General features: G+C 41.6%; 1 protein-coding gene across 1 annotated transcript in view; it reads left to right on the top strand.

The window, feature by feature from the left end:
• Nucleotides 1-13,058, top strand: part of LOC132872068 (zinc metalloproteinase-disintegrin-like crotastatin) — a 35,129-nt gene that overhangs the window by 8,205 nt on the left and 13,866 nt on the right. The window contains exons 5-11 of the mRNA XM_060906654.1: nucleotides 369-445; nucleotides 533-719; nucleotides 4,086-4,148; nucleotides 4,867-4,938; nucleotides 10,638-10,807; nucleotides 11,186-11,267; nucleotides 11,965-12,095. Coding sequence (XP_060762637.1) covers nucleotides 369-445; nucleotides 533-719; nucleotides 4,086-4,148; nucleotides 4,867-4,938; nucleotides 10,638-10,807; nucleotides 11,186-11,267; nucleotides 11,965-12,095 — 782 coding nt within the window. The remainder of the gene's footprint in view (nucleotides 1-368; nucleotides 446-532; nucleotides 720-4,085; nucleotides 4,149-4,866; nucleotides 4,939-10,637; nucleotides 10,808-11,185; nucleotides 11,268-11,964; nucleotides 12,096-13,058) is intronic.

Here is a 13,058-nt window from a genome sequence, read left to right as displayed (position 1 = left end):
TGTTAACCTGTGGTTTGTCATGAACCTCAAAATATGGTTTTGTAAGGTCTCTATTTTTCTGCATAGGTTTGACATCCAGTTTACACATTCTAGTCCATAAAGGACGAATGATAAAATGTATGTGTTGTAGCTCTATTTTGCTTTTGATATGAAGAGGAATCCTTTGAGAAGTTAAGTGATCTTTGTTTTCGTTAAAGGCAGCCCAGCCTAAATCTATTCTATGGTTAACAGCAGTAGAACCAGCATTAGTGCATGATAACTTATGGCCAAGGAAGACAAACTCGGTGACTTGTTCTATACCGGTAGCTTTGCTGTAAACTATATAGTATAGTTTTAAAAAATTGCTCTGCTTTTTTTGCCATTTTCAGGATTTCTGCTACTATCAAGGGAAGATCGTGAATGACAGCAACTCGATGGTTAGCGTGAGCACGTGTGATGGTTTACGGTAAATCTCATTTACTGAAGAAAAAAAAACAGCTGCTAATGAATCTGCCATTCTGCCTTTTCACTAAAAGTGCATACTGCATTTCAGAGGTTATTTCCAAACGGCAGAGCAGAGGTATCTCATTGAACCCTTGTCCGAGGACATCAACGCCGATCACGCGGTGCTGAAGTACGAACAAGTGGTCGATACTCCAGTGGTGTGTGGTGTCACAAATACCAGCTGGGAGACTGCCGAGATTCCCCCTCACACCAGCAAGTTCAAATCACGAGCTTCCGTAAGTCAGATCAGCTGAATTCTCCTGATTTCTAACCAAACTTTCTACAGGTAGTGAATAAGTACAACTGAAAATGTTTCACCACTCAGGAAGGTTTAAACGTCTGAGGTAGATGTACGTTAGGAGGCTCGGCAATGCGTCATGTGTGTAGCTTATTACACAAACTGGAAGTAGCTACTACTTGAGATTACAGAAAGGCTGATACAAGCATGGAATTAGTCTAACCACAGAGTCATCAAAAAAACTCGAGACAATAGAGGAAGTTCGGGAACAAAGACGATGTTGAAGAAAGACTCTTGTGTCAGAACAAATAAACAGTACAGAGGGCATTAAATCAAATGGCTTTCAATCAGTGCATTTACATGCACATTAATATTCCACTACTATTCCGAATAATAGCTTGTATGAGTTTGCATGTTCTCCCTGTGCTTGCATGGGTTTCCTCCAGGTGTTCAGGTTTCCTCCCACAGTTCAAAGATATGCAGATTAGGTACAAATACCCAGCCACTGGGGTTGCACAAGCCAGTGTATCCTTAGTACTGGTCCCAAGCCTGGATAGATTATGGAGGGTTATATCAGGTAGAGCATCCGGCGTAAAAACCTACACTACCATTCAAAAGTTTGGGGTCACTTTGAAATTTCCTTATTTTTGAAAGAAAAGCACTGTTCTTTTCAATGAAGATCACTTTAAACTAATCAGAAATACACTCTATACATTGCTAATGTGGTAAATGACTATTCTAGCTAAATTCTACTAAAGTCTGGTTTTTGGTGCAATGTCTCCATAGGTGTATAGAGGCCCATTTCCAGCAACTCTCACTCCAGTGTTCTAATGGTACAATGTGTTTGCTCATTGCCTCAGAAGGCTAATGGATGATTAGAAAACCCTTGTACAATCATGTTAGCACAGCTGAAAACAGTTTAGCTCTTTAGAGAAGCTATAAAACTGACCTTCCTTTGAGCAGATTGAGTTTCTGGAGCATCACATTTGTGGGGTCGATTAAATGCTCAAAATGGCCAGAAAAAAGTCTTGACTATATTTTCTATTCATTTTACAACTTATGTTGGTAAATAAAAGTGTGACTTTTCATGGAAAACACAAAATTGTCTGGGTGACCCCAAACTTTTGAACGGTAGTGTACGCCAAATCAAATATGTGGATCATGATGATCCACAGTGGCGACCCTGAACCAGAGCAGCCAGAAGAAGAAGATTCCAAATATGACCACATTCTGAATTTGATTCTGGTCATGTTTGAATTTTCCAAATTTAGCACTTTCTGATTAAAGCATGTGGGATATACCGATATTATTCAGGTTTTAAGCACATTCTTTGGACATGTATACAGTGCATTTGGAATATGCGTCTCGATTGGGGGTTTCATGGCAGTTTACGAAACATGGCCTCTTGCCTGTTTACGGTTAGATCTGTGTGTTGTATACAAACCGACTAGATAATCTGTGAAGTCATAGAATATTAATTTTGATTAGCCATGTAAACAATTTAGTAGATGGGCGGCACGGTGGTGTAGTGGTTAGCGCTGTTGCCTCACAGCAAGAAGGTCTGGGTTCGAGCCCCGTGTCCGGCGAGGGCCTTTCTGTGTGGAGTTTGCATGTTCTCCCCGTGTCCGCATGGGTTTCCTCCGGGTGCTCCGGTTTCCCCCACAGCCCAAAGACATGCAGGTTAGGTTAACTGGTGACTCTAAATTGACCGTAGGTGTGAATGTGAGTGTGAATGGTTGTCTGTGTCTATGTGTCAGCCCTGTGATGACCTGGCGACTTGTCCAGGGTGTACCCCGCCTTTCGCCCGTAGTCAGCTGGGATAGGCTCCCGCTTGCCTGCGACCCTGTAGAAGGATAAAGCGGCTAGAGATAATGAGATGAGATGAGACAATTTAGTAGGCCAATATTTTGTGCACATACAAAATATAACCATATTGAATAACATCCAGTTTGATACATTTTAGAAAATGTCTTACACATCCAGTTTAATGTTTACATTTTTGTGCGAGATGTGATGTGTTCTAGACATGTGTGGTATGAAGAGGGTTGCCAGATCCTGCGCAACAAAAGCACCACCACTGACCAGCAGTATAATACATAGACAGGGTTCTAACTAGACCAAAATAACAGCGTAGTGGCATCAGTCATGGTGGCCCCCGAAAGCTCACGGGTTCTATATGCTCGGAGATGCATTCTAGTGCATTTCCTGGCACTTGCAGTCCTCCCTCAAAGTCACTCTTTTTTGGTAATATTAATGAGATTTTTTTTTTTTGCCAAAAGTTGCTGTGATTTGTTTTTGATTGAAGACTTATTATTAATTAATATTCAACTATATTGGTGACATTTATGGAATAAGAATAAAACGACCAGTTGATGTTCGCCAAGTGTCAGCTTTATTTTCAGCTTCAGCCATTCAATTACAATACATGAAAATCCAGATCTAACTCGGGGACCGGCGCGTGTTATGTGCATGTCGCGTAAGCGTCTCTTAACACAGATGGCACTTTACTGCGAACACAGCATAAGAAAGGAGGTAAAGTGGACTAGCATGATCAGTGATGATCTCCACATGGAACTACTTGGGCAGCTGTGGACGGGGAGTGGAGTGTGTCCGCATGTAGAACGTTCGCACGGCGGCGCACCATCGCCATCACGGCTGTGTGGGGATAACAAGAGAAAATTAGACAAAAGACCACATTTTCAAAATTGACAAGTCTTTTTATTTTATTTTATTTTATGCACCAACTCGCAAATTTGGCGCCTACTGGAAATGAATTCCTGTTTAGTTTGGCACGCAAAAATGTTTCACCATTGTACCACATGTGACAGATAGAGATATTACAAAGCTTGTGTGTGTGTGTGTGTGTGTGTGTGTGTGTGTGTGTGTGTGTGAGGCTTGTACACTTAACTTGCTTTGCAAATTTGCTAATCTGATTGACACATTCCTGTATAAGTGACTTGACTCTTGCTCATGTGGATGGAAGGTGTGGAAAAGAAGTTTAGACTTGTAGGTCTTTAGTCCTCGGTGTGATCCTGAGCTCAGGTTGCTGTCTGTGTGAGTGGAGTTTCACTGTGTGTCTAACTTCTCCGGTTTCCTCTCACCTCCCAGAACATGCCGGTAGTTGGATTAGTGTTTACTGAAGATAAGTGTATGAATAAATGATTGATCCCTTCACATGAGTGGTGAAAACGATCAGGAAAATTCAGCTAGTAAACAGTTAAAAATGAATAGCATGACTGAAAAGTTCAATAGTTTTGTTTACCTTTCAGTCAGGAGAAGTCGAACCTGATGTATGTCATGGAAAATAACAGCTTCACCAGCTCAGGAATGACTGTTCTACTTTTTTGTTTTTCCTGTTGGATAGGCGCCAACCATGTTCCAGCAACAAAAGTACAATGAACTCATCATTGTGGCAGATAAGAGAATGGTATGTACACCAAGTGGCGGAAACACGAGCTGTTCTTTGTTGTGCACTGATTAATCCATAACCATGTCTTAAATTGTTCCTCACCGAAAGTCTATATTGATAAAGGTCAGAGAGTTGTTTTGTTTTTTAATCACAATTACACTACCGTTCAAAAGTTTGGGGTCACTTTGAAATGTCCTTATTTTTGAAAGAAAAGCACTGTTCTTTTCAATGAAGATCACTTTAAACTAATCAGAAATCCACTCTATACATTGCTAATGTGGTAAATGACTATTCTAGCTGCAAATGTCTGGTTTTTGGTGCAATATCTCCATAGGTGTATAGAGGCCCATTTCCAGCAACTCTCACTCCAGTGTTCTAATGGTACAATGTGTTTGCTCATTGCCTCAGAAGGCTAATGGATGATTAGAAAACCCTTGTACAATCATGTTAGCACAGCTGAAAACAGTTGAGCTCTTTAGAGAAGCTATAAAACTGACCTTCCTTTGAGCAGATTGATTTTCTGGAGCATCACATTTGTGGGGTCGATTAAATGCTCAAAATGGCCAGAAAAATGTCTCGACTATATTTTCTATTCATTTTACAACTTATGGTGGTAAATGAAAGTGTGACTTTTCATGGAAAACACAAAATTGTCTGGGTGACCCCAAACTTTTGAACGGTAGTGTATTACAGGTGATAACTAAACACACTTATGATCTCAAAATTGCCTCCACAGTACGAGAAGGCGGGAAGCGATATCACCAAAGTGAGAAAGAGGATCTTCGAGATCATCAACTTTGTTAATGCTGTGAGTAAGTTTCGTGTGTTCTCATCTGTTTCGTGTGAGCTGACACACTTGCCATAAAAGGCTGATGTGACAAATACATTTTCTGCAGTGGAATCAGGATGGATTTTTGTTTTTTTACTTGATTTGGAAGTGCTGAAATGGCAGCATATTGCTAATTTATGAAGCTATAAGCCCATATCCTGTTCTCACCAAGTTGCTTGTCTTTATTTTTGAGTTTATGTTGAAATCACCAAAACAGTGCTTTAATACAAGACAGTGCAATCCATGGAGCTCTTTTCAAGGTTTTATGGTTGGGTGCGATGTATGACGTCTCCACTGTTGCAACTTCAGTGGGCATTTCTATAGCACTTCAGTAGTGCTGTAAGAACTTCAGGAGCACTTTAGGACCTCCAGTAGCACTTTATGAAACTATCGGAATGCTTTGAGAGTCTTAGGAGCACTTTTAGGCTATGTTTACATTAGACCGTATCTGTCTCGTTTCCTTCGCGGATGCACTGTCCGTTTACATTAAACCGCCTGGAAACGCCGGGAAACGGGAATCCGCCAGCGTCCACGTATTCAATCTAGATCGTATCTGGTCCGGTGCTGTGTAAACATTGAGATATGCGAATACGCTGTGCTGAGCTCTAGCTGGCGTCCTCATTGGACAACGTCACTGTGACATCCACCTTCCTGATTCGCTGGCGTTGGTCATGTGACGCGACTGCTGAAAAACGGCGCGGACTTCCGCCTTGTATCACCTTTCATTAAAGAGTATAAAAGTATGAAAATACTGCAAATACTGATGCAAATACTGCCCATTGTGTAGTTATGATTGTCTTTAGGCTTGCCATCCATCCACTTGCAAGTGTTAAGTGATATGCGCTGGGATCACATACACAGCGGCTCAGTCCCGAAAACACTGCTAGTGTGCTTCACTCGCGCGCTCTGTGAGCTGCGCAGGGCCGGAGTGCGCACCCTCCAGAAGGCACTCGCTGTTCAGGGCGGAGTGATTTGGAGCGCAGGATGCCTGCGGAGCCGAGCGTATCCGCGTATTGGTATTGTTGTGTGCACGTGAATCGTGTACTGGTGTTGCTGTGTGCACACTAATCGTTTTAAAAACGTTAATCTGATGATCTGCTGATACGGTCTAATGTAAACATGGGCTTAGTAATTCAGGACTGCTTTCAGTACTTCAGGACTGCTTTAAGAACAGTAGCATTTTAGAAAACTACAGGAATGCTTCGAGATCTTCAGGAGTGCTTTAAATACTTCAGGAGTGCTTTAAGAACTTCAGTAGTGCTTTAGGAAACTATAGGAATGCGTTGAGAACTTTAGAAGTACTTTCAGTACTTCAGGAGTGCTGTAAGAACTACAGGAGCACTTTAGGACCTCCAGTAGCACTTTACGAAACTATGGGAATGCTTTGAAAATCTTAGGAGCACTTTTAGGACTACTTTCAGTAAGTACTTCAGGAGTGCTTTAAGAACTCCAGTAGCATTTTAGAAAACTATAGGAATGCTTCAAGATCTTCAGGAGTGCTTTAAATACTTCAGGAGTGCTGTAAGAACTACAGTAGCACTTTAGGAAACTATCGAAATGCGTTGAGAACTTTAGAAGCACTTTCAGGACTTCAGGAATGCTTTCAGTATTTCAGGAGTGCTTTAAGAACTCCAGTAGCATTTTAGAAAACTATAGGAATGCTTCAAGATCTTCAGGAGTGCTTTAGGCTACGTTTACATTAGACCGTATCTGTCTCGTTTTCTTCGCGGATGCACTGTCCGTTTACATTAAACCACCTGGAAAAGCCGGGAAACGGGAATCCGCCAGCGTCCATGTATTCAACCTAGATCGTATCTGGTCCGGTGCTGTGTAAACATTGAGATACGCGAATACGCTGTGCTGAGCTCTAGCTGGCGTCGTCATTGGACAACGTCACTGTGACATCCACCTTCCTGATTCGCTGGCGTTGGTCATGTGACGCGACTGCTGAAAAACGGCGCGGACTTCCGCCTTGTATCACCTTTCATTAAAGAGTATAAAAGTATGAAAATACTGCAAATACTGATGCAAATACTGCCCACTGTGTAGTTATGATTGTCTTTAGGCTTGCCATCCTTCCACTTGCAAGTAGTAAGTGATATGCGCTGGGATCACACACACAGCGGCTCAGTCCCGAATCGTGGCTTGTGCACTTCACTCGCGCGCTGTGTGAGCTGTGCAGGGCCGGAGTGCGCACCCTCCAGAGGGCACTCGCTGTTCAGGGCAGAGTGATTTGGAGCGCAGGATGCCTGCGGAGCCGAGCGTATCCGTGTATTGGTGTTGCTGTGTGCACGGCTAACGGTTTTAGTGTAAACGCGAATCGTTTTAAGAACGTTAATCTGATGATCCGCTGATTCGACGTAATGTAAACGTAGCCTAAATACTTCAGGAGTGCTTTAAGAACTCCAGTAGCACTTTAGGAAATTCTAGGAATGCTTTGAGAATCTTAGGAGCACTTTTAGTAATTCAGGAGTGCTTTAAGAACTCTAGTAGCACTTTAGAAAACTATAGGAGTACTTTAAGTACTTCAGGAGTGCTTTAAAAACAGTAGTGCTTTAGAAAACTGTAGGAAACTATCGGAATGTGTTGAGAATTTTAGAAGCACTTTCAGGACTTCAGGAATGCTTTAAGAACTTCAGTAGCACTTTAGGAAATTACCGGTATATGAATGCTTTGAGATCTTCAGGAGTACTTTAGGTATTTAAGGACCGCTTTCAGTACTTCAAGAGTGCTTTACGATCTTCAGTAGTACTTTAGGAACAGTATCACTCTTGGAAATTTCAGGAATGCTTTAAAAACTTCAGTGGTGCTTGAAGAAGTGCATGATTGTTCAAAGGCGGCTTGTCCAAACATGCATGTTTATCAAGACTTGTTATCTCTGGACCGCCCTCAGAACCAGCAAATGTCATCTACAGTATCAACACATCACGGTTACCCCAGCTCAGAGTTAGGACTGAGCTTGTAAACACTACAGCCTCCTACAGACTGCCAAGTTTGCCTTTTGTCCAGTCATCCTTTCTGGATTTTGGTTTATTCATAAAAGTCTACAGATGGGAGCATATATTTTTGAGTACAAATGAATTTGAAAATAAAAAGAGAAACAGTAGCAACATCAGCACAATGTCAAAATAAACCCGTTTTGTATATTGCCAAATACTAATCAAGATACATGTAAGAGGAAATAAATATTTGACAGATTAACTGTCTGCAGTGAGGCTTCTATCTCTTTAAGCAATCCAAACTAATGATCAGAGATCTATCAAAGTCCTGGTGAGATACGGATTTGCTTCTGCAGACCCAGAGCTGGTGCAGTACTTTTATTTCCATCCAAACCCTCTCTTGGACTTCCCCTTCTGACCCTGAGCCTACTCAGTCTGCCAACGGTCCATATTTCATGACACCTGAGGCCAGAACAGCCACCACTGCCTCGGGATCTGTTTCAGAGAGTGTCTCTAAGAGTTCCAGATTGGTCTTTCAAAATATTGACTGGGTAAACATATGTATTATCTATTATTTCGTCCCAGCTCTGGAAGGGGTCTAACTCAGTTCCTACTGGTTCTGCTGTGAGGAAATTATTTGAGGCAATATTTTACCTCCTCCATGGCCATATCGCCTTATCCCAAGAACAAATTTTCCTTTTAGAACGTCACCTCCATATTGGTCATATTGGAGATCAGACTGATTATAACACTGTTTATCCTGATATCCATGGGGAAATACTTGCGGATTCGTTCACTCACTTCTGTTGGCAAAATTTCTTTTAGCGTATAAACATTACAAGTTTGTTCAGCACATCTCTACAATGCAAGTGTGTTATGGATGAATTGACAGAGTATACATCATTGTATACAGTACATATTATGCATACAGGACACTTTTTCCGATGGAATAAAAATGTGTTCTATTCCTGTGAAGATTCTCAATCATCCAGGTCATAGTAAACTGTGGGTGGTAGAAAAGGGCAACTGGACTTGCTTGAAGATTCTTGAAAACGTTTCACCTCTCATCCAAAAGGCTTCCTCAGTTCTGTCTGACTAATAGGGAGTATCAGATATTTATCCTCTCCTGGCTCAGAATCAGAATCAGAATTCTGATGACCAGCTCATCTAAGGTGTCATTGAGGCATCATGTTGGTGTGGGTCGGTGGAGGCTGGGTGTGAATGGCGAGTCATTAGGGTGATCAAAGGATTGCCCGTTAGGGTGATCAATGGCAATCTGACTCTCTCTGTCCTCCTGTGAGTCCCCGAAAACAGCTGGGTCCTGGCGTACACCCAGCCGTCTGGGAAGAGTGTCCAAGACCACCTTGTAGATGGTTGACAAATGATGTCTTAGACCCCCACCTCTGTTCAGTGATGGCCGTTTCAGGTTGACAAAAATGGCTTCTTTGACTCCTCGCTCATACCAACGATCCTCTCTGGCTAAAATGCGTACGTCACAATCCCGAAATGAGTGTTCTTCATTGTTAAGATGAATGTAGACAGCCGAGTCCTGGCCTGAGGAGCTGGCTCTCCTGTGTTGGGCCAAGCGCCTGTATAGCGGTTGTTTCGTCTCCCCAATATACGAATTTGTGCAATTCTCACTGCACTGAATTGCATACACTACGTTGTCCTGTTTGTGTCTGGGTATTCTGTCCTTAGGGTGGACCAGTTTCTGCTTCAGGGTGTTATTGGGTCTGAAATGTACCGGAATGTTGTGTTTGTAGAAGATCCTCCTGAGTTTCTCAGATAGACCAGAAATGTAGGGAATGACAATGTTCTTGCGTTTGTTCCTGTTATCATCCTTGTCATAACTGGAAGGAACATAACTGACAAGGATGAGAACAGGAACAAATGCAAGAACATTGTCATTCCCTACATTTCTGGTCTATCTGAGAAACTGACACCTTAGATGAGCTGGTCATCAGAATTCTGATTCTGATTCTGAGCCAGGAGAGGATAAATATCTGATACTCCCTATTAGTCAGACAGAACTGAGGAAGCCTTTTGGACGAGAGGTGAAACGTTTTTCACCTCGAATCTTCAAGCAAGTCCAGTTGCCCATTTCTACCACCCACAGTGTTCTATTCCATTCTAGCAGGTTTCATTCATATGGTTTGATAGCATGCAATATTGTTAGCATATCACTTATCCTATGTGTATTCTGTCACTCTACCCAATGGAGAATGAGCGTTGAATATGGTTTATGATATTGCACGGTTGTCAAGACGTCACATGTCAGAGACGTAAAACTTCCACGCTAGCAAGTGACTGGGACAATTTGTAAACAAACATGGCTGCCAGGTTTCCTTCGTTTTAAATACATCTTCGACTCATTCAATATCATGCTAGCTGAATGGAATATATCTGATATACCACTCAATGCCAGCCAATATTATTTAAATATTTTGGATGTAAAATATTCTTCCACTCCACCTCCACCACATGTATTACTTGTTTACTTGTCACATGTCCAGGAACTGTTTTAATGAACATTTGATTTGCATTAACAATTTTGCTTTGTTGCATATTTCAATGACTTCATAGAATTATAATTCATTTTATTATATCTCTTAAAGATATTGCCATATGCTTACTCTCTGAACATGATGGCTGCTTTTTTTTTTAAATTATGCAATTGCTGTTTTTTTTGGGGGGGGGGTTAAATTGAATCTATAATTCTGTGTGTGTGTCGGTCGGCAGGTGTATAAAGAGCTGAACATGTTTGTCGCTCTGATCGGTCTGGAAGTGTGGACAGACACTGACAAGATTGCAGTGACGGCACCGGCTGGCGCGACACTGGATGCATTTACCAAGTGGAGGAATAATCACCTCATACAGCAGCAGAAGCATGACAATGCTCATCTGATCACGTCAGTGTTATACTTTCAAAAATGAATCAGCTCACAAAGCAATGCCTCTTTTTCCTGTTACACTTTAATCATAGCTGTTGGCACAGACCAAACAAACTGATCAACAATAGCATTTAATTAGGAAAGCTAAAAAAACAAAAATCCTGAAAATTTTCCTTTGTTGGAAAACTCGTCTACTGTTACACAAATTAATCTATTTATTTAATCTATTTATTACTAGGCTTAAATTATGTGTCATTCCTTTTCCCAAGTTGTTGCTATAGAAATGATAAATTTGAGAGTACTTAAAACGACTGGCATAATTGCATAATGATGCATCCAAACTGTGTGGATGGATTTGAATATAAAAAGTGAATCTTGTTCCTGTTAACATTTCAGTGGGATTGACTTTGAAGGTTCAACAGTGGGACTGGCGTATATCGGCACTCTGTGTTCGGGTCATTCAGCCGGCGTTATCCAGGTAATGAAACATCTTGTCCTTTGATTTCACAAGCACCGCAGATGTGTAGGGCTAATCCCTTTTTAAAACATTCTTGAAAAACTTATAACACTATGATGTTAATATCTCGTTCTGAATAGAGCGCCACTGAATCACACTAGGGCGGCACGGTGGTGTAGTGGTTAGTGCTGTCGCCTCACAGCAAGAAGGTTCTGGGTTCGAGCCCAGTGGCCAAGGGGGCCTTTCTGTGTGGAGTTTGCATGTTCTCCCCGTGTCTGCATGGGTTTCCTCTGGGTGCTCCGGTTTCCCCCACAGTCCAAAGACATGCAGGTTAGGCTAATTGGTGTCTCTAAATTGACCGTAGGTGCGAATTTGAGTGTGAATGTTTGTTTGTCTCTATGTGTCAGCCCTGCAATGATCTGGCAACTTGTCCAGGGTGTACCCTGCCTCTCACCCATAGTCAGCTGGGATAGGCTCCAGCTTGCCCACGATCCTGCACAGGATAAGCGGTTACAGATGATGGATGGATGGATGAATCACACAACATCATGCCTAAATTTCTACTATAAACTTCCCCTTTATTGTATATAATACACTGTCAAGGCAAGATGAGAAAGATTTCCAAAAATTAAGAAGTATTTGTTTTGCTGTTCCTTCACAAAAACATGATGAAATATGATTTCAGCAACTGATGCAGGTCCTCTGTTGTCTCCTTCAGGACCATAATTTACGTGCCATAGCTGTCGGTGCCACCCTGGCGCATGAAATGGGACATAACCTGGGGATGAACCATGACAGCAGCTCGTGTGTGTGCTCCGAGTCCACCTGCATCATGACTGCTGCGCTCAGGTAAAATAAATAAATACAAATTATAATTTTTCTATTAAATCAAGCCACGTGGAACAATTACAGCAGCTGCTATAATATAGAAATATAAATTTGGTGTAAGTAAGAAAAGAAATTGCCCAAATGCTAGTCAAATATAAGAGCCAAATGTACCTCAGCAATATTCCTAATTCAGGACTAACTAATTACAATCCTCACTGCACAGCAAGAAATACAAAAATATCATCAATTCCAATCTAGGAAAAAAGAGAAAAATAAATACACAGCCTAAAACAGAACCTTGTAGTATAACACTGCACATTTTAGGTCTGCCTTCAAGGTTCTCTGTTTGAGAACAACAAAATCTCCAAGCTACAACATTTTCTTTCCTAATAAGCTAAGAACCTTTCAGGCTCTTCATTTGTCAAATGGCTTTTCCCGTTAGATTTGCTCTCCATTTTTTCCAAAACTAAACATTCCGTGAAGAATAAAATATGAACAGATGTGCTGTCCAATCTCATACCTTTAACAATTATGTTTATCCAAGATGTTGTGTATTGGAGTACTGGAAAGGTTCTACCTTGAACCTTTAACAAAGAACGCATGAAAATCTTTTGTGTAAGAGTGTACTGAGAACTTATCCCTAATTCCAGACATGTGTCCCAACAAGCTTATTTAAACAGAAAATTCTTTGTGAAGATCAAATGAGCCATCAAAGCCAAATCCTCCACATCGCTTCTTACATTTACTCCTATTTCTTGCAGTCCTTCAATGTAAGCATCTCATCTCATTATCTCTAGCCGCTTTATCCTTCTACAGGGTCGCAGGCAAGCTGGAGCCTATCCCAGCTGACTATGGGCGAAAGGCAGGGTTCACCCTGGACAAGTCGCCAGGTCATCACAGGGCTGACACATAGATACAGACAACCATTCACACTCACATTCACACCTACGGTCAATTTAGAGTCACCAGTTAACCTAACCTGCA

The sequence above is a fragment of the Neoarius graeffei genome, chromosome 24 (assembly GCF_027579695.1).
Source record: "Neoarius graeffei isolate fNeoGra1 chromosome 24, fNeoGra1.pri, whole genome shotgun sequence".
In the NCBI taxonomy this organism is placed as follows: Eukaryota; Metazoa; Chordata; class Actinopteri; order Siluriformes; family Ariidae; genus Neoarius; species Neoarius graeffei.
Note: the sequence above shows the minus strand (reverse complement) of the source record. Positions and strands in the feature narration are given on the sequence as shown.